Source organism: Zonotrichia leucophrys, chromosome 5 (assembly GCF_028769735.1).
Source record: "Zonotrichia leucophrys gambelii isolate GWCS_2022_RI chromosome 5, RI_Zleu_2.0, whole genome shotgun sequence".
Lineage (NCBI taxonomy): Eukaryota > Metazoa > Chordata > Aves > Passeriformes > Passerellidae > Zonotrichia > Zonotrichia leucophrys.
In genome coordinates, this window is record NC_088175.1 from 10,697,664 (window position 1) to 10,718,423 (window position 20,760).

Sequence of the window (20,760 nt, forward strand, 5' to 3'; positions counted from 1 at the left end):
GTGAATTACAGAAACTGCAGCCCAGAGGAAACATGACCCTGTCCTGCTCTAAACTGTACTTGCCAGCAGGCTGCCATCCCTTATTTCACACCTGGGTCAGGTAGAAATCCTGGGTTTGATTAGCCCCCATTATGCACCTTGGTGGCTTGGCTAACAGCTCATCACTGGGCTCCCTCGAGGATGTAACACTACAGCAGCACCGAGAGAAAACAAGACAGTACACAGTGAAAAGTTATTTTAATCTTTATATATTGTAGTTAGATGTGCAGTTACAGCTCCTGTAACAGTTGCTACCAAAAAAAGAGCATGTACAATACCCAGAGTTAAATTTAAAAGCAAACAGGGAAGGGCCCTGGGGGTCGATGACACATTGAGCAGGAGTCAGCAGTGCCCTGGCAGCCAGCAGGGCCACCCATGGCTGGGGCATCAGGCCCAGTATCCCCAGCCAGGCCAGGGAGGGGATTGTCCTGCTCTGCTCTGACCTGGGGCAGCCTCACCTCGAGCCCTGGGGACAGTTCTGGGTGCCACAATATAAAACAGACACAAAGCTGTCAGAGTGTCCAAAGGAGGGCCAGGAGGACCTTGAAGGGCCTTGAGGGGAAGCCGTGTGAGGAGCGGCTGAGGGCACTTGGTCTGTTCAGCCTGGGGGACACTGAGGACACCCCACTGCAGTTGGAGCTTCCTGTGAGGGGCAGAGGAGGGACAGACACTGATCTGCTCCCTGTGGTGCCCGGACTGAGGGAATGGCCAGGGGAGGTTCAGGTTGGATATCAGAGAAAGGTTCTTCACCTGGAGGGTGGTTGGGCACTGAACAGGCTCCCCAGGGCAGCGGTCACAGCACCAGCCTGACAGAGTTCAAGAAGCGTTTGACAGTGCTCTCAGGCACATGGTGTGACTCTTGGGGTGTTCTAGGCAGGGCAGGGAGTTGGATGTGATGATCCTGCTGGGTCCCTTCCAACTCAGCATAGTCTATGTTCTATGAAGCTGCTCAGCTGAGCATCAATGCTAAACTACTGTTTGTAAATAAAATGGTCAGAAACAGTTAACAGTGAGAATGATAAAAGTCTACCTTTGCTTTTCAAAAACCATTAACATGGAAAGGCAGAATAGTACCCCATGATATAGAAATCCTCAAAAACTAGAAATTTAATGTAGGTTTTGGGGTCTAACTACATTAGGCTCCAAACTTACAAAATCTTAATTTTTAATTGCAGCTACGTGTAGTCTTAAAAGTCAGTGAAACATCTCCTGTCCCATGATTATCACAGTGGTTATAAAAAGAACATTCCATATTGTAGCAAAATACCAGGATGCTGCAGTGTTTTCAGCAACATTTATAAAGTAGAAGAATTTGCTGTAGGCTAGTTTTTAAAATCAAAGCATATAACAAACCCCCCCATGCTTAGTTTGTAATTTAGTACCTCCTCCTAGTTCTTGTTTTTGTTCTGATGAGCAAATTAAGATCATCTGAATTTTTTTTACCACAGAAATCATTCGTGTCCCATACTGGAAACACGTTTTCTAATGTACAAAACCAGACAGAACACTGTGTTGCATCAAGCCTAAGCTCTGCTTTCCCATTTGCGAGCAGCCCGGGCAGGCAGCAGCGCTGGCTCAGCCCAGCCTGGCCCGGCCCGGCCCGGCCAGCCCCGGAGGGACAGGGACAGGGACAGGCAGCTCGTGGCGCTGGGCGCTCACCGGAATGGCAGCAGCCCCGGGGCAGGAGGCAGAGCCATTCCCGCAGGAGAGCCGGGAGCGCGGGCGCGGCAGGGCAGGGCAGGGCAGGGCCGGGCGGGCTCAGCACAGCTCGGCCCCAGCCCGGCAGGAAGCAGGGGAGCGGCAGCACCGCTGCTCCCGTCCCGCCCTCCTCCCCTGGAGACACGGCCCGCTCTCCCGGGAATGCCAAGTCCATCGGTACTGAAATCCCTCTAAGTGCAATGATGGGTTTGTTAAGAACATGTTTTAGGTGCTACAAATGAAGGACGTATTAGACAAAATGATGATGTTTCTTGGACAGCTGGATTTTGATGAGAAGCCAAAAACTGAAGATGCCTTTTCTGTTTGCCAGTGAACATTGTTTAGCCAGTTGTCCTTTCAGACCCAAACCCTCTCAGTCTAACTACAGTAGTACTGCATCCTGTTAGTCCGTCGCCTTTTCCGAGACTGAAATTCTTCAAAGAAGTGCTGAATGTCTTCTCTTTTAACCACCTAGGAGAAGCAGCATGAAACCCAAGTTGTGGTGGAAGAGCTTAATTAAAGGATCCTGTTTTATCTCCACACATAATACACAAAGCACAGAAAAACCAATACCCTGAAATTTCTCTGGTACAGCTTTCCTGTTGCACCTGAAGGAGAGGATTAATGCCCAAATTCTATTGTAGGTAATACAAACAGGGAAATGAGCTTCCCAAAGGCAGAACAAAGACATGACCAAAGCTCCCAATGGCATTTTAATGACTTTGGCCTCTTGCTTTTATCATCAGAAAATTTAACACAAAGCAAGATTTTCACTAGCTTGCTTCAGGGTCATTCCAGTGTAACTAAGAATGGCAATACAGCAAGTCAGCCAATAAAATACAAGTGATACTTAATGATGGCATGCCAATTCCTGCAGGAAAACAACTGACAAGACTGGCAATCATGGTCAGTCCTTATTCTTCCAAGGGTTTAGAGTCAATCTAAGAAAAAACAGAAAATTTAGGAGCTTGTCTTCCTGAATATCTTACCTAGAGCAACAGAAGTTTGATTTTAATGTAAGAATTGCTCTCACTACCTTGCAGACAGATTTCTGTAAAGTTCCCATTATCTCTCAACAATGTCATTAAGGAATTGTCAAACTTGAATGAAATAAGGGATTTCAGATTTCTACTGTAGTACCAGCAACTCCAAGAGACAAGAAAAAACATTACAACAGAACATCATGGTATTCTCCACCCAGCCCTCAACGGTTCTTTAAAACACATTTTCTTGCAAACAAATTCTGGAAGTTGCACCTTACCGTTCCCTCATCTGCAAACCTCCTGAGATAGTCAGTCAGTTCTGTCTTCAAATCATTGTATTCTGGATGGCAAAGCAAAGGAAAGAAAACAACAGTAAGAGACCCAGTTTTAGTTTAACATTGGCTCAAGAACATAACTTGTTCTACTTCCTCTTGTCATTTGTTAGGTTTACTTCAGACAAACCTAGGTTTGAATTAGATTATAAATAATAATAATGATGTAAACATGAGAAGCCTAACAATTTATGAGACTAACCTATGCAGTGTGAGTGTCTGTTTGGGTTGATTTCAGAGATCAGTGAGTGAATTAATACAGGTAACCAACAGACCGGCCCTGCTCCCAGCTTCCCCCACACAAGCTCGTGTGGGGCGTGGTGGGAAGGCCCAGCCTGTAAGTGGGGACTGGGACACTGGGACACTGGGACACTGTCCTTGCCAGAGTGCAGAGCCCTGGCTGGAGCAGAGAAACAGCTCCAGGTGTAAAACACCTCAGCACTGCCTTGTCACTGTGCTCTGCAGCAGAGCCACAGAGCACACCTGGCTGGCACTCCCAGCCAACAGGAGATTGCCAAAAAGCAGAACAGGGTAAGATAAATCAGCCAGACAGCAGAAGTTCAAACTAATGTTTAAATATTCACATTACAATAAATCACTATCATCACAGTACCTAAGATGTTAAACAGGATGAAAGTTCATACTCCATGCAGTGTCTCACTGCAAATTAAAGGTGTAATGATGGGCCAGAGAGGACCAATCCTGACTGAGGTGTGCAGCCTGTCATACAGCTGTCTGCATGTTACTTCAAAAATAATTTGACACTACACACTATACATCAATCTCTTGTGGCAAACTGCTCAGTTAAAGTGTGTTAAGGGAGACTCTAAAGATGAAGCTACATTTACCACAGATGAGTTCCACTTGCTGCACTCTGTTCATGCTGTTAAGGGTGTCCATTAAAGGATCTCTCCTCTCTGTCTCTTGGTCACTGGTACCTTTATTTTCATAGGCCAAGACAGTGTCACATTCATCTGTCAGGAACTGGACTTCAAGCTCTGAATACATTTTCTGGAGAATGAAGTAAAATTGATGTGACAAAACTTCTCAGATGGAGGTGCTCTCCCCCAATCCTTGTTGTGTTCAGTATCACAAATAACAACAGTAAAAATAATAAGGTGAATCTGTATCCAGTGTTTCAGAATCTTCTCTTAACAACTTCCAGTCAACACTGGATTAAAGCAGCAAAGAAAATACAAATATTTAGAAGCCCTTTCCTGCTATATCAATCCCACAGGATTCAATGTGACTCTTTAGGTGGAATGAAGGGAGGTTTCAGCATTAAGAACATTCACACAGATTTTACCTAAAGCTTCTCCTCAGTGATGGTGTGGGAGCTTCTCCCTGCCTGTCCCACATGTGTGATGGTAATGAAGAGAACATACATACCAAACATACATACATATAAAGAGAACATACATACCAAGCAGTCTTCACAAGTGCATAATTTGCTTCTCCAGTTGGATGGCCAAAAGGTGGCAGTATCTTTTTTTACAAATGGCTTGCTTTGGAGCTCTTTCAGCTTGCAGATGGGCTCCTCACTCTTAGTAACTACCTGAAATAAAAGGAGAGTGTTCAGTACTCCAAAATATCACTTCAAAGAGACCCTGTTCTTTTTGGCATGTCCTTCTCCTTAGGCAAGAATTTTCTTTTGTCTCAAACACATTTGTTTTTATAAACAACCTATATTACTATCCACATGAGAATTCTGATGTGGTTTCAGCAATTTCCACGGGAAATTTCTGTACAAATTTTCTGCAATAACTGTAAGTATTTATGAACTCAGAGCTGGACCATCATGCAAGTGCAGTTACATCACATACTGGAACAAACAGAAGTCCCCTCAGTGTACTGGCCAGGTGGCTGAGAAGGGACAGATGCAGCCCATCTGCAAACAGACATTACACCTCTCAACAGCCCAGCTCCACAGCTCACACTGTGCTCCACAGAGACTGCAGGACTGAAGAGGAGCATGGGAACAGACTGAACACCCTTCCCTGAGCCTGCACAGACTGAGGTGGGTTTCACTTTGATTGTCAGCAACATGAGGATGTGCAGGTCAGAGAAGAAGGCACATTTTACCTCAGGACAGGCAGACCCAGAGCTAGTGGATGGTTCACTAAATTGTTCCAATTGCTTTTCCTCCTTTGTGTCATGGTGTTCCACTCCACTTTCTTTTTTTATTTCTTTCTTCTGCTCTTCACTTTCCTCTACCTTCAGGACAATCCCTTCATCTTCAAGGGAGCTCGCTTTGGTCAAAGGAGGAACTGGAAGATAGATACCCACAAATAAAAATACTGTGCCAGAAAAAGTACAGGTCACTACAGGCATTGTCTCTGCTTCTCCTATTCTAAAACACTCTGCTTCCCAAAATCTAAGCCCTAGGAGAGGGAAGAGGGTATTTCAGAGTTCTTCACTACAATGTTTGTCCTTCTTGACACCCCTTGCTAGCTATCACAGTTTCAGTAACTGTCATGTGCTTTTTTGTCACGTGACCGTGTTGGAGTTTTTCATTTTCTCCAAACACATCTCAAAAAACACCACCACAGATTAACTACACTAATCTCTTGTTTATTTAAAACAAGTTTCTGTTTGATGCCAGTTCAAGTATGGGCCCTGTGACAAAGCTGGTTAGAAGGAGGAAAACCAAAACCCTGAGACAAACACCCTGTTCTGTACCATTTACATTAGAAGGAAAAGAACTCCAGGTAGCCATCCTTGAAAATACCAGTGAAATTTTGGGCACATAAGGAATCTATCAGCAGCTGACAGAAGCAGTAATTTTAGAACACTGTGAGAAATTAATTCTTTCTACAGAATTCAAGTCATCCATTCTTTTAAGTCCAGAGAGCTGGCGTGACCACAGGGAACGTGTGTCCTGAGCACAGCCCCAGCCCTACCCAGATTAATGTTAAACATATTCATTCCAGGGCACTCTATCATTCACTCTTTGCTGCTCAGAGCATCTGCAAGAAGTGTTTGTCTCACTGCTTCCCTTAGGATGGCTCTTCAGTTCTTTGATCCAGTTTAGAAATTAAGTTCCTTGACTCAAGTATTAAATCTTCACCCATTTTGTGCTAGACATCTTTGATACAGTAACTAGAAGCAAGCAGCACTGAATCAAGATTTAAGAATAAAAACGGCTTTTTATTTTTTTTCACAAGTAACTGCCACCCCTCATGTTCCACTGCTGAAGGTGATTGCCCAATACAATTAATATTATTTTTCCAACCACTTAAAACCAGTATTATGTCATTAACCAACCATGTATGAGAAATACATGCTCACAAAGTACTGGCTCAGATCTCTTGACTTTCTTTACCTGCTAACTGCGATGCATAAGCCCATAGGAAATGGCAATGTTTCATGCAGGCCTGGCACACCATTTCATGGAAGTCTCCACTCTCAGGGGGAACTGCACCAAGATGCTGTCAGAAAGAAGTGAGCACACAGAACTGAAGCATCTATATTGTTCACATACTGAACTTGAGAAGAATTCAGTCCCAAAGCTGTCCATAAATTGATGAGAACTATTTGGGCAATTAAAAGCACTTAGTGGCTTTCTTCTGAAAAAGCATTCCTGCAAAGCTCACAGTATGCAGCACAACACTCTTCATTCATACACTTGATACAAAAGAAGTTTATCTACAAGAACCCATAATTGAAGCCAATCATATTTTTTTTACTCTTTGATCCTGCAACTTCAAGCATGGAATTTCACTTGTGCTCCTCAAGGCACAAGAGGCTGAATCCTTAATGCTTACCCATTAAGTAGGGCCCCCACTGCAGTGCTTGGCTGCTTTCAAAAAGCTTCCCTAAAGTTTGGAATCAAGAATGAACAGCACAGTCTGTTCCTTGCTACTTGAAGGAATAAAGAGTTTAAAAGACATTCTTTTGAAGGAAAAACTATTCACATCGTTGATAATGATGTGCCTCAGTAAGAATCTTTTCCTCACCAACTATGCTGCTTAGAGTTTTCTGTTGCAGAAAGAGCTGTTTGTCGGGGATGAGCCATTTGTCGGGTGCAGGGAAAACGTGGGACGCTCAATATGAGATCAGCAAGCTCCGTTTATTGAAGAGAGCATCAGACACACAGCAAGCAATGAGCTCATGAATATTCTGTAATTTACACCGTCCGTTGGCCACACCACAATATCAGCTCTTCCCCATTCCTCAGAGTTACATCTCCCTTTTCTCATGTCTCTTTCACTATTTGTTATCATACTCCAGCTGGGCCCAAGGACACGCTATCTTGCAGGTGCAGGACTTGGAATTAGCCACGGCCTTGCACTTTTCTAATTCTTAGCTACTCTCCCAACAGTTTTCTAATTAAGAAGACAGTTATAAAGTTATTTCTTTATTCTGCACTGGTAACCTTCAAAAAGGTAGGACTCTTCCCAGTATTTTTAACTGGAGTGGACAGCAGTGCAAGAGTAATGCTCCTTTACATATGCTGAAAACAAATGCCTTGGAGCTCCTGTAATAATCTCCTTTGAGAAGTACAGCACACCTCCCAAGTAAGAATCACCATACAAACCTAAACACCAACTCCATCCTGTGCAAATGGCAGCTCTGCTATTTAGAGTTTCCTTACCCTTCCATGGAACCAGTCTTCACAAACTATGCATTGGATCATCTCATCTGGAATCTGGATGAACATTCATGTTATTAGCATTAACAGCAATCTCCACAATCTCTCACCAGTCTCAAACTGCAGCACCATGCAAATCCTGCTCAGTGAATTGCCTTTCCCTCTTCACCCCTCACAGGGAGCTCCCATTAGTAAGTAGTTAGTGCTTAAACCAGTCTTCCCAGCAGGGCAAGGCTTTCTCACAGAAAGGTGATAAAAGTTAATACACTACTGGTATCCTTCATCCTATAAACAGAAATGCATGGACAGCTCAGAAGAAGAAAGATACTGATATTCACACTGTCATCAGGTCTGTGAAAGATGCCAGAACCAAACGTAACTGGACACCACACAGGACAGTATGAAATGCTTTGTTATGAAATAACTATAAATTATTTCTTCAGAAATGTTTTTAGCTGTCCCTGAACTTGAGAGAGGGGAGCTTATAAAATGCCTTTTTTTTGGTATTTGAAAGACTTGTGCCTTCCCTGTTCTTTAGGACACCTGATTCCTGTGACTGCAAACAACAGCATGCACGTGCAAATGCAGTGCTGTGTTTTAGTGTTTCAGAGAGACAAAAAAGTGTTCTGGCTACCACCTAGGACTGTAGCTAGTGCTGCAGGACAGGACAGACTGTCTCCACCCCAGAAGCCTTGCCAGAGCAGTGCTGCAGGCACAGGGAAGCACATTCTGATCTCTCTCCTATCACATGAAATGTATTTATTCTGCACTAGGCCACATTTCTCAAGGTTATGATAATCCTGTTCCCTAGGGGAACTCTGCAACTTCAGGGAACTGCAGCACCATTTTGTCCAAATGATGACTTGTCCTCCTCATCTGTCTCTAAAGCATATACATACTTTACTATTAAAAAAAATTATCAAGTCATTACTTCACATGACACATGAAAACCAATATGGAACATAAGATTTCTTGAAGTGGGATCTTCCTTGAAAAGTAGCTCAGGGATCACCCTTTGCACAGTATCTACCATAAACACCATCTATATATAATTGCTACTGGATTTTGTATTTCTTACCTCATCTTCAGGATCAGGGTAAGGTCTTTTGCATGTACAGTACAATCCGTAGAAGTTGTCATTATATTTATTTCCTGAATTCACCTTGCCCTTTTCCTAGGAGAAAAGAGAAAAAGTCTCAAAAGACAACACAGTAAAGAACTAAAGACAGTAAATGACAAAAGACAACCACTTCTGTTCCCTCTTAATTTCTAAAACCATCATTATTTTCATCAGCCTGAACATACAAAAAGAAATATATTCTCCAGACACCTCTGCTTTACACTAAGCAGCAGATAGGGCACATGAGGAATGCTAAAGTTCACAACTAAAGAGGAAAAACAGTCTGCTCACCCTTGTAGCAAATGGCAACCATGGTGTCAAGACAGATTAATGGACAGATGCTGAAGCCCACTTAACCTGTACAATTGAATTTTCACTGAACTGAAGCAGAAGGAACAACCACGTGATCCATTTCATTGACTCAAACGAGAAATGGTAACATCTTAAATTGTCACAGGTGTCTGTAGGGATCACTGCACCGTGACTTTGCTGACTAGCTCTGGATCCATTTCAATTCTCCCAGCACAAAACAGGCATACACAAAGCCACTGTCTGTTTCAATGTTTGGACAGCTATTATCCTGGGAGCACCAGTGCGAGCAAACCAAGCAGCATCCTGTGGCTGCCTCAGAGAAGATTGAGACTGCCAGTTAATTGAAAAGTTCAAAATCCCCACCAAGTAGAAAAGCAGAGGCAACTTAAGACAGTAAAAAACCATCCCATCAGTAAGCTCTGGTGACAAACTATTGGGGCACTAATGCCATCACAAAGAAGGAAAGGGAATTGACCCTCTGATAGCAGCACAGCCTTAAACTTTCTTATTGCAACTGCAAAATTGCATCCCAAAAGGTTTTCTGAAACAGCTTAAAGCTAATGAGATGTGTGAGAGCAGCAACACCACAACCTGCTCCTGCAGGTGTGCTGGCCATGGATGCAGAACTGCTGCCCTCATGGACGGCAAGGACCAAATGTTCCTTCTGCTCCCAGCATTTCCCTTCGGTCCCTCAACAGTTTTACTCCTTGCTGTAATATTCCCACCTTTTCTAACTTTCTGGGAAGACTGGAGGCATGGCATGAATCAGCACTGGCTGAGGCACGGCACCACCCACCCAGGACTGTTATTTTGACTCCGAATGCCTGAAACCTGTCTGAAACTTACCGGGAGTAACTTGCACTGCAGATTTTTGAACTTGCTATTTCCACAGTCACAACGGAAATTCCTGAGAGAGAAAAACGTAGCGTTTCAGGGTTTATACGAAGTGAAAACACGCTGGGTTTCGTATTCTGAACAATTCCCAGCAGTTTATCAGGAGCCACGAGGCTCCTACACGGCCCGCCCCTCAGCCCGTACCTCTTGGTGTAGAGCTCGAAGAGGCGGTGGGTGCCGTGGCACTCGTAGCTGCAGGCCAGGCAGATCCCCGCGGGCTCGGCGCCGGGCGGTGTGCAGGTGCTGCAGGCGTACAGGGCCTGCCGCTTCACCGCGCCCTGAGGGAGACACCGACCGACAGACACACAGACCGACAGACCGCGGCGTGAGGGGCGCTGAGGCGGGGGGGGGGCTGCCCTGCCCCGCCCCGCGTGCCCAGGCCCCGCCCCAGATCGCGACCGCGCCCCGCCCCTCGGTTACGCCCCTGGCCACGCCCCGGTCCCAGGCCCCGCCCCCGGCCCCCGAGGCCCCCGGCCCCGCCCCCACCTGTGAGTAACTGCAGCGCTCGTGGTCGCTACCCCCAAGCACGGCCCGCGCTTCCTTCTCCAGCTCCTCGTTCTCCGCCAGCACCTCCGCCAGGGACACCACGGGTTCCTCCGCGCCGCTCCCGCCGCTGCCCGGCTCGGCGCCCTCCGGAGCCGCCGCCTCCATCGCCGGGACGCGAAGGCCGAGGAGCGCGAAGCGAGGCGGGAAACCCGGGCCCGAGGAGGCGCCAGGGGGCGCCACAGCGGAAGCGGAATGGCGCGCGCCCCACGTGACCGTGGGCGGTGTGTCACGGCGGGGCGGGGCGGCCCGCACGTGACCGGCGGGGCGGGCACATGAGCGGCTGGCGGTGATGGCGGAGCTGGCGGCCGAGACGGGGCCCGAGCCGGGCCCGGGGCGCGATCTGGTGGCGGAGCTGCGGGGCCGCGACGGGCGGACGCGGACGGTGCGGGTGCCGTACCCGGCGGCGGCGGAGGGCGAGGCCGCCCAGCTGCGCGGGCTGCGGGCGGCCCTGAGCGAGCTGCAGGAGCGGGTGGTGGAGCTGCTGGCGCCGCTGGTGCAGGAGGAGCGGGCGGCTGCGGGCGGCGCGCGGCGCGGTGAGTGGCGGGGGGGGCGCGCCGAGGGGGCTCCGCCGGCCCCGGGGCGCCGCCCGCGCCCCGCACCGTTCACCCGCGTCCGCCCCAACTCCGGCAGGTGCTGGCGGGGATGACGGCGACGACGACTACGATGACGAGGAGGAGGATGAAGGCGAAGACGAAAACAACGTGGACGCGGCGGCGAGCGGCGATGACCCTCCCGTGAAGCGGACGAAGGTGCAGCAGCCGTGAGGGCGGCGCTGGAGGCCGGGCCTGTGCCCGGACAGGCTCTACCGACTGTACCGACTGTAAGTGTCCCGGGCCCGCTGCACGGAGCCGCTCCCGTGGCGCTGCTCCTCCCGTTTAAATGCGAAATGTCCATCCCGACACTGCTTTAATACGGAAGCCTTTCCCAAAGGATGCGCCTGGGTGTGAGCAGCGTGTTGCTTACAGGGTGCCAGTGTTACGCTGGCACCAGTTTTTTGTAAACTACTTGGCAGGTACAGACTTTTCTCACAAATCTTCTGATTGGTATGTTTTTTAATAACTTATTTTGAGTCACAGTATTTCTTCATGTGACACCACTTTTAAAATAAAGCAATAAAACCTGAAAAGAGTTATTTTGTCAAATATGATCTTTAAAAGACAGCTTGTGTTTGTATGGAGAAAAAGCAATATAAGACCACTATAAGTATCAAAATTAACAAGCATGTATAGGACTGTGCCTGTTCCTGTACAATCCTACAGCAGAAGATTATTTTTGCTTGTCATCAGCAAGGTTTCATCACCTGTCAGTCAAGAAGCTTCTGTGAAAAGGTATAAAACACTCTAGTGTTTATACCTGTTTAATGGATAGTCACTCCATAGAGCCTAAGGCCTAAGAGTGTTCTCTAGCAGAATTTAACTGCCTAAATGAATACTGTGAAAAGCGTTTCAGGGGCTTATTTTCATTTTCTTGTGTTCTGGCACAGTTTGTTTATATTTTATGGGACCTGAGCAAATCTTGAGACTTACATATGTAGGACAAAGTATGGAAATAAATGAACTTTTATGAGGACAAAATTGTCTGCATTCGTTTGAAATGCAGGGAAGAGCCAGAAATGAGGTTCAGTAGATGTGTCCTTGACATTTATGTACTCAGATACTCTAAGATGCTCTGTTGGCAGATGGGATAGAAGCAGAACTGAAAAGACCAACTCAGGTTGTACGCCTGTTTTCCCTTTTCCTCCAGACAAAACTTCCAGAAATGGTATGAACTGTCTAATGGCTGATTAGCAACATTTAACATTAGGCAAGAATTTGTGGCCTTTACCTATAAACTGTGTAAACACGCCACTGGCATGTCATGGACTGAAAATGTTTGGTCTAAAGCAACAGACCCTAACTCAGCAGCACTGGAGCTTCAGGAGACCTTATGCAATTCTAAGTTGTAGGCTTGCTTGTGGCAAAAGTGCCCTAACTCTTTTGATGAAATGAAAAAACTTCATTTTTCTGAGAGTTGCTGCGAGGTTACCAGGTTTGGAAGCTTTAGTGTGATGTGGTTCCCTACCCTCCCAATCCCCTACAGCTGTGTTCTGAACCCTGTCTGGAGAACCCCATAGTCATCTGTGGCCCTGAATTTTAGGCAGAGGAGGTAAGCCTCAATGGAAAAGATGCTGTATTCTTCACCTCAGAGAGAGGCAGTGCTGTTGTACCTAACCAGCCTTCAAGGGGGCACAGAACGAGCTCAGCTCACCACATCTGCACTGGTCAGTGCACTTTGTATGTCTTACTGATAGAACTTGGTTTTACTGGCCCCAGGGAGCTCAATGGATTTCCTCACTAAAATAAAGGGGGGAATGCTGGTGTGTTTGTATGGAATTAAAAGAGCTGATGTGATACTAAATTCTTGGTGGTTAGATGATAACCAACTACTTTTACTAGTTACAAAACATTACAACAAAAAATGCCAAAGCGTGTCTCCTTCACAAAGACTGGGATTATATGACGTACTCTATTGTTACTGTTTTGAAATACTGAACTGCTGGCTCAAACAATTTTGAGGCTAAATTCATGAAGGAACTTAACAGGTTGCAGTTGTCTGTGTTAAAAAAAAAGCTTTAAGTCTCAAGTATGCAAGGCACTCAGATAGCTGTGTGAGGGAGAGGAGGTAATCCCATTATGCCCAGTAATTGGGACACTGTCTAAAAGTGCAGTGCCCTTCCTATCTCCCAGGAGAGGGATCCACAGTCATCACTTTCATTAAAGGATTTGAATGCCATTCACCCATGGCAGCCCATTTAAAAGGTAACTTATCCATAAGTTACCATCTTACCATCCATAACTCCATCTTCAAAGGTAACTTATCCATAAGCTATCATGAGTATCAGGTTCTCTGTGAACTACCCAGTAGTCTGGCAGCTGGGACATCATGGGCCTTAACTTGGTGACTGGGTTAGCATTCAGCACTGTGAACACCTGGGCTAGACATGGGCCCTGAGGGCTGAGTTGGGCAGATGCACCTTCTTATGGCTGTAGCATGTTCTTTCTTCCCAAAGAAACCTGCACCATCTTTAAAGAGAACTAAGATAAATCAGTTCTTAAAATTTAACTACACAATAAAATTATTAAACTGCTTTTGTGCATTAGGTCATTTGTAGAAAAGTGGTTTTCATCAAAGACTGTGACATAAAAATCAGGATTTTTAAAAAAACTAGTATGAGAAACTAAAGAGTGTCCTTTTAAAAAAATAATGGACCAGGCAAGAGAAAATAAGGAGAGTTAATATGTATTCTGCAACAACTGGAATGTTTTGTTCCAGGGATAAATCAATCCTCATATTTTTAATTTAAAAAAGGAATCAAGTTTGCAGTCCTACTTTGCTGCTGGAAGAAACATGCCATAAGGAACACATTTTACTGTAACTTACTTCTGTCCATGCAGCCTCATGTTATGCTCTTCATTGGACCTGCTCCCCCATGGCAGGAATGAAAGACAGGCTTAGTAGCAATTGTGCAGACACATTCCTGAGATGGGAAGGGACTGTCAGGTAAAGGTCAAGCAGCTAAAGAAACTAACTTTGAGACTGCTCAAGTGATGTTCAAGCAGTCTGACAATGCTTTATCTTGTGACACAAATGAAAAAAAAGAAATCTAGGGTAAGTGGCATACAGATGATCATTAATCACCCTCCTGTTACAGCTACTCACTTTGTTGGCAGAACATTAAAGCTCAGAATGTTGCAAAACTTCAAGCTTGATTATCCCAAAAGTTTGTATATGATGTAATTTTCTGTTACAGACAGGTCTTTGGTGATTCAGATAATCAGCCTTGACAATACTTATAAATTTTCGGAATAATCAAGCTGAAAGTTATTTCACTATTTTTTTTTAATACTACAGTAAAAACCAATTTATCATTCATTTTTATAGTCTTTCCTTTATTTACCCTGTTGGTAAGATTCCACCTGTTGATGTTCCTCTGATATCAAAAATGCTGGAAGCACCAGCAGAGCTAACTTAGCTCTTCTCCTACTCCCACTGTCTAATATTTGTATCCACTATGTTAAATAGTTCTCCACTGCTGCCTTCCCCTTCAAGCTCAAATGCTTACACACATAGCATTTGCTTGAATCAGACTGTGTGTTTTTCTGTAGTTAGTTGCAAAGCAATGCCTGTCAACAGCTGGAATCCAAAACCAGGCCTCTGATGGCAAAGTCTATGAACATGAGCCCCAGTTCTGCAAGCCCCCGCCATGCCCAGCACGTGCTCCACAGCCAGACAGCTCTGGTCACCCCTCCAGGCCTGCCAGTGAGTTTGCTAAGGGTCTCATGTCTGCATGACACAAAATGAGGTGGTTCTTCCTATCATTTTCTATTTTTGGTGCTTCCTCTTATGCACTTGGCTCTTTGAATAGTTCCATCTGCATACAATGTAACTGTTCAGTTTAAAACAGTCCAGCCAGAGGTATCTCTCATACACAAGAGTAAAGAAACAAGGGGATTCCGTTTCATCCAGCAAGCCCCAAAATTTCAGGCTACAAACAAGTAATTAGGGCACAGAGCATAAGAGGAGAACAAAAGATGAACTGAACACACACACTGAGGGAAGGACATGAGCACAGGCTACAGCAGCTGACAGCCAGCACTGCTGCCTGGCACCAAACACCCAAAAATACCCCACTAAACCAAAACCAAACAACAGAAATGAAAAGCTATTGATGAGCATCTGCATTAATAGACTTGTGTTTACAAACATTGAAAAGTTTTTATTTTATAGATAAATAGCATGGTGATTTTAAAAGTTGAGAAACAATACAACTTAAAAGCTCTGACTCCCCAAGATACTAACTATTAGTCAGAGTTTATAATTTACTCTTACTCCAGCACAGTAAGATGGCAGCTTCCTCCTTTTCATATTGCACTTAGAACTCAAACCCTTCTTGCAAAGGCTACATTGTTTTCAGGTCCTAGCACCAATGCTGACAATTGAAACCAGTGTCTCAAAGTATCTCCAAGTGCAAACAGAAAGTTTAAGGTATTGGAACTGCCATGCTTAAACACAGCAACAGTGAAAATAGTGTTCTCTTTCCAAAGCAAGAGAAAGACAACTTTCCAGGATTCCCTTAAAGCAGTCAGAAATAGATTAGCATTTGTGATGATTAGATATGGACAATCACATACAGCTGAAATTACAGTCAAGGAGTTCAGCTCATAATTCTTTTGAGCCTACTACTTCTGCTACTTCTGAGAAGTGTATTTTGCACTGTTTTCATATTTGTTACTTCCATCATGGCTGGGACAAAAATTTAGTTCTCAGAAGAAACAAAAATGGACCGAAAGAAAGAACAGATTCAGTCTTATTCAAAATATGCTATTCCAAAATAGCACTGAAAAATAGAGGTTGAAACTATGGCAAAGAAATCTCAATGGAATTTCAGTATGACTGAAGAAATTTACATTCATTACAAGAATGAGAAGGTACCTTACTTCTTTGAATTTCTGGAAGAAACATGATTATCTGTCTTACAACCTGTTAGTAGCATCCCCCAATCAGTTAACTTTCCCAAATTCAAAGTTTTTCCTAATATATCAGTTCTCTTGGAGCACAGTTTCCCACAATGTCTGAAGTGAAATTGGAATGGCCATAAATTTCAGTAACTTGTAATTTTATCAAGGAAGATGATAGGAGAAGGAGACACAAAAGAATTTTTGTGCAGACTACAAGCCAATGCCAGCATAGATTGCTTTTGATGTTGCAGGAACAGTTTAAAACACCAAGCTCCAGGCCTATGCCACTCCTCACTGCCTGCCTACTACAGCGTGGGACTGTTGTGACTGAAAAGAAGTAGCCTACCACAGAAAAAAATGTACTTTTTCCCTTTAAAGGTTTGCACAAACTTTATTCTTTGCTTCCTGTTTTTGTATCTAAACTTATTTTTTAAAAATTCCTTTAAAACAGCACTGATGTAGATAATAAAAAAAAAAGAAAAAGCAAAGAATTGCGTTAAGTGCAGCTTTTATAATCACGTTCTTAATTGCTTTTTTCCTTTTACATTTACCACAAAAGAAGTATCTTTTCATTGATTTCACTCCAAGGGAAAACATAGGAAATCACTTTTTTGCACAGAGGAGTAAAGTTGTGGACCAGAAACTTGTTTCCCCACAGGACATTTCAGATGGAGAGTTGCAATTTTGCATCATTAAGGCAAAATGAGGAATACTTCCATCACGTGTCACACAGATCTCTCCCACTCTGGCCACTGGATAGATCCATAATTAAAAACCTTTGTAATTACTTGTTTGTTTTAAATAGAAAACAGTCATTCTCTTCATTGCTTATCAGTTTGAAAGAAAAGGCCCCTTCCGGCCTTCACCCAGAACTTCAGTCTTGTGATTAGATCAAGCAAATGCAATTGCTTCCAACCAGCAACAGAAACTAGCAGTTGAGCTAAGTGTCAATTAGTTGTAATCTACTGATCTGATTAGAGGCCTTGACAAATGTTTGGTGCCGATTGCAGATAACAGCCAAGCAGATAGGAATGATGCAATACCCAACAGTTTTGGGATCAGCTCTCGTACAGGAATAGAGGAACAGGAACATCTGTAAGTATGGTATTAAAAATATTATTGTCCACAGCCAGAAGGGCAGGGATAGCAGTCGTACTTTTAAGGAGTGTGTCCATGTGGTTCCTTCCTGTGGTTCCTTGGGGTGTTGCTGAATGTGCTCCAGTGCCAGTTTGTTGTAAGTCTCATTGATTTCAAACACATAATAAAAAGCTGCAGCACTCGCTAACAAGTACAGCCCCACGCCAATCCAGCCCATCCTCTGGCGGAAGTTCATCATTCTCCATGCTCTGCACCTGCAACAAAAGGTGACAGAGACATTCAGTAGAGCTTGCAGAGAGAGGCAACAGATGAACCTTGGTTTGCACAAGTTAACCTTCTATAACTTTTCATTGCACATTAGTTAAAACACACACATCAATTTCTGAGTTTTCTCTACATCACAGAAAATCATTACTCCGCCAGCAACAGGTTAATGGCAACAACATAAGAAGCTCCACTGATGGCTCTGGGTGGTTTAGGGCCTGCTGGCTATCAGGACATACCTGGCTTAGCCAGATACTCACGGAATAAAACAAACGTCATCAATTGGGTAAATTACTTACCCCATCTGCCCTCAATGCCTCTACACATAATGTGAGATTTTCTATAAACAAACAAAGTTTGGAAAGTTCTTTGATGCCTGCAAGACAGCCAGTAATGGCACCATCACTAATTGTCTGTGGTGCAGCAACATCCTTTTCCATTAAGCCCTAGCTGAGTGCCCATTTATGAACCACAGAAAGGGATGTTTTCAATTTGAACATGAGATTCATGGCTTAGGCTGCACTAAAGGGACATACTTGCACAAATTATTGGAGGCCCAGAGACATTACTGGGCTCAATTTGAGCTGCTTCAAATCTCCAGCCAGCTGCATGGGTCAAGGTGACTGGAAACACTCTTCAAAGTCACTAACAGTTCAGCTGGAGTGTACCTCCACACAAATGAAGTCATCACCTCTTCCCCTCCAAAGAGCCCTTGCACAGGGCAGGGAGAACCACTGCTTCTCTGCACCTGATTGGGGTTCTCCAAAAAAACCCGCTTTTTCAGACCTCTGGGCTTTTACCTTTTGTACCTTTTCCTACAGAGGGGTAAAATCCATCTATGTAGTGCTGCTTTAAGAAAATATATCAGGCCTTTAAAATACCACACAGAAATGCTTATTGAAAAATGCATTATGCATAGAAAACAGTAACAATTCATGGAAGCGTTAGAGAATTTACCAAAAATTATACAAAATCATGACACCATTCTAAATCACCCTTTCTGAGCCAGACCAATCTGCCAGTTTCGTTGGCAATCCTGATTTTACATAACTGAGGGATATTCTCAAGCCTGACATGACAGAATGATCAAGGCAGCCCTAGAGAAATTGTTCTGGCCCTCAGACTCCTGCATTCATGGTGGCTAAAAGAATCAAACATTCAGGGACACAAATACCTGAGAAGGAACAGTAAATACCTGAAAGGGAACAGTAAATACTTGAGAAAGCTATTGTGGATTTAAGTAATGTCAACTTCTCGTTCAGCTGACCCTTCTACATAACTCAGCTGCACGTTTCCCTTTATTACCCCGAGACAATACGTTTAGTACAGCAACTCAAATTGTTGAAAGGAATTGTAAATCTGTAAGGTAAAAACTTGAACGCCAGGTCTGCGTTTACCCGCTAAAGAAGCCGCTGGCTGTTTTTCCAGCAGTTCGGCATATCCGAGCTGGCTCACGAGTTGTCGCCTTCGAGGAAAATAAACCGTCACAAGGTATGTACATGCTGGAAACATAAACACTATCAAAACAGCAGCAGATTTAAGCAGGTAAACATCAGCGCGTTTTGATCCTGCCCTTGAGCAGCAGCCAGAATAGGAGCCTTAGCTCCCGGTTACACCGAAAGAGGCAGAGCTAACAGAGTCTTCTCATTGTTATTCTCCGTTTTCAGACCCAGCTCCAAACTTGCAGCTTTTGGGCACACCCGCGACGGTTCTCGGACCCCTTCAGCCCACAGGGGCTCTCCTCCGGCGACCCCCGCGCACACCGCCCGCCGGACCCACGCTCCGGGCGAGCCGCGCTTCGGCGCCGCAGCTCCTTCTGGGCGCCGGCAGCTCCTTACCTTCCTCCGGCCGAGAAGGAGGGAGCGGGAGGGCGGCGGCGGGCGGCCCGCTCCCCTCAGCCCGCGCCGCGGCGCCGGGAGGCGGCGAGTCCCGCGGGCCCGCCCCGCTGCCCGCCCGCCGCCATGGCCGCCCGCCGGCACCGGCACTTCCGGCTCGGCCCGACGGCTGCCGGGGCGCGCGCTGCATCCGGGGCGGGCGCCTTGGCCGGCGGCCATCTTGGCTCGGGCGCGCGCCCCTCAGCGGCCGGAGTGGCCTCGCCCAAAATGGCGGCGTCGCCCTAAGGCGGCGCTTGGCTGTTCGCGGGGGACAGATATAAAATGTGTTTCTCTCGTGAACCCGCCGAGGGAAGTAATAACAACAATTGCTAAGGAGGTTACAATGGAGACTGAAACAGTCCAGCAAATGGCAAACGTGTAGTGAAGCCCCAGTATATGCTTATACATAAACATGACATAGTGGATTATTTATATCAAATTAAATTATCAGGAGATTATATGCTTATTATCCCATAGCAACGGGGGTTGGGAACAGGTGATCTTTAATGTCCATATGTCTCTATGGTCTAGTGGAGAAAAGCTTTTAATGACGGTAAAAGATGGTTTAAATTGACAGCACAATTACACGCTCAGGTGTGCGCTATGGAATGATGGCGATGATTTTGGGAGAGTTTGTGAGAATGTGTTCGCCTGAATTCAGGAACTGGGACGTGAGCTCCGTTAATGCCGGTTAATGCTGAAACTTCATTGTGTTTGCACAGAAGTGAAACCTGTTACTAAATTGTATCATAAAGTCATGAGAACACTACCCTTTCTTGTTGTGAAAGCAGCAGTGGCCACAATTCACTGTCATCAGCTCTCATTAAGTTGAAGGAAGCTAAAAAAGGATTTTAAAAGAAATGCCCAATAAGAAACAAATGTTTCTAAAGCAATGACTTTTTTTGTTTATGTGTAAATACTTAGGATCTTCTGCCACTTTTCTTGGGGAGGTAGCAGGTGCATGTGACACAGTATATAAGAGCTGCTGCTAAATCAAATCTATGATGGATTATCCTGCTATGTTTGGTGTTTCAATGAAAAGCATTAGAAGCTGGTGGTTTGGATAATAGTCAGGACAGATGATGAAGAAATGCACGGAGCTGCAGATATCAGTAGAGAAAAGGGAGACTTGAGAGCCCACAAGAGTCAGAAATACAAATCCCCTGTCATAGAGCCACTTCATATTAAGTTGTACTGTTTTGGGTTTTGTTTTATGGTGTTGTGTTTTTTGTTTGTTTGTTTTATTTTGGTGGTTTTGTTGTTTGGTTGGTGTTTTGTTTTTTTGTTTGTTTGTTTGGGGGTTTTGTTCTTGGGGTTTTTTGAATTATTATTATTGCTTTAATGCTCATTGAAGGCCCCAAAGTGACACAAGATGGCGCCCAGAACCACAGGTAGAGCCAACCTGAGCAACACCCTGACTCCCAGGTCAGAGATTTTACACTTTACTTCAGTTGAATGAAGATTTCATCATCTTTTCTGAATTTTAAATAAACCTAAATAAACCACTAAAT

At 44.9% G+C, this 20,760-nt stretch overlaps 3 protein-coding genes across 4 annotated transcripts; 1 reads left to right on the top strand and 2 right to left on the bottom strand.

The window, feature by feature from the left end:
- Window positions 1-220: 220 nt before the first annotated feature.
- UBR7 (ubiquitin protein ligase E3 component n-recognin 7) lies at window positions 221-10,768 on the bottom strand. The gene is made up of 11 exons (XM_064714139.1): window positions 10,456-10,768; window positions 10,114-10,247; window positions 9,922-9,982; window positions 8,722-8,817; window positions 7,647-7,700; window positions 6,375-6,480; window positions 5,135-5,319; window positions 4,476-4,607; window positions 3,901-4,063; window positions 2,999-3,060; window positions 221-2,208 (listed from the first exon to the last, which is right to left on the bottom strand). Exons 1-11 carry the CDS (start codon window positions 10,618-10,620, stop codon window positions 2,116-2,118), a joined length of 1,251 nt encoding a protein of 416 aa, XP_064570209.1. The 5' UTR covers window positions 10,621-10,768; the 3' UTR covers window positions 221-2,115.
- On the top strand, window positions 10,705-11,428 carry GON7 (GON7 subunit of KEOPS complex). Its single transcript, XM_064714140.1, has 2 exons — window positions 10,705-11,048; window positions 11,146-11,428. The coding sequence occupies exons 1-2, from the start codon at window positions 10,805-10,807 to the stop codon at window positions 11,277-11,279; spliced, it is 378 nt and encodes a 125-aa protein (XP_064570210.1). The 5' UTR covers window positions 10,705-10,804; the 3' UTR covers window positions 11,280-11,428.
- A 4,948-nt stretch (window positions 11,429-16,376) lies between these two features.
- On the bottom strand, window positions 16,377-19,341 carry LYSET (lysosomal enzyme trafficking factor). 2 transcript variants are annotated; one of them, XM_064715410.1, is made up of 2 exons: window positions 19,214-19,341; window positions 16,377-17,365 (listed from the first exon to the last, which is right to left on the bottom strand). In XM_064715410.1, exon 2 carries the CDS (start codon window positions 17,347-17,349, stop codon window positions 16,954-16,956), a length of 396 nt encoding a protein of 131 aa, XP_064571480.1. In that variant the 5' UTR covers window positions 17,350-17,365; window positions 19,214-19,341; the 3' UTR covers window positions 16,377-16,953. The 2 variants fall into 2 exon arrangements, with proteins under 2 accessions (XP_064571480.1, XP_064571479.1); XM_064715409.1 differs by lacking the exon at window positions 19,214-19,341 and adding an exon at window positions 18,773-19,116.
- Between the last annotated feature and the right edge of the window lie 1,419 nt (window positions 19,342-20,760).

Excerpts from the sequence above, each read along its gene's own strand:
- UBR7 (XM_064714139.1), bottom strand. The coding sequence starts at position 10,620 with ATGGAGGCGGCGGCTCCGGAGGGCGCCGAGCCGGGCAGCGGCGGGAGC. Across the intron at positions 10,248-10,455 it reads AGCGCTGCAGTTACTCACAG|GGCGCGGTGAAGCGGCAGGC; the intron begins GTGGGGGCGGGG and ends TGTCTCCCTCAG. Across the intron at positions 2,209-2,998 it reads GGTTTGCAGATGAGGGAACG|GTGGTTAAAAGAGAAGACAT; the intron begins GTAAGGTGCAAC and ends TGCTTCTCCTAG.
- GON7 (XM_064714140.1), top strand. The coding sequence starts at position 10,805 with ATGGCGGAGCTGGCGGCCGAGACGGGGCCCGAGCCGGGCCCGGGGCGC. Across the intron at positions 11,049-11,145 it reads TGCGGGCGGCGCGCGGCGCG|GTGCTGGCGGGGATGACGGC; the intron begins GTGAGTGGCGGG and ends CAACTCCGGCAG.
- LYSET (XM_064715409.1), bottom strand. The coding sequence starts at position 18,876 with ATGTACATACCTTGTGACGGTTTATTTTCCTCGAAGGCGACAACTCGT. Across the intron at positions 17,366-18,772 it reads GCCAGCGGCTTCTTTAGCGG|GTGCAGAGCATGGAGAATGA; the intron begins GTAAACGCAGAC and ends CTTTTGTTGCAG.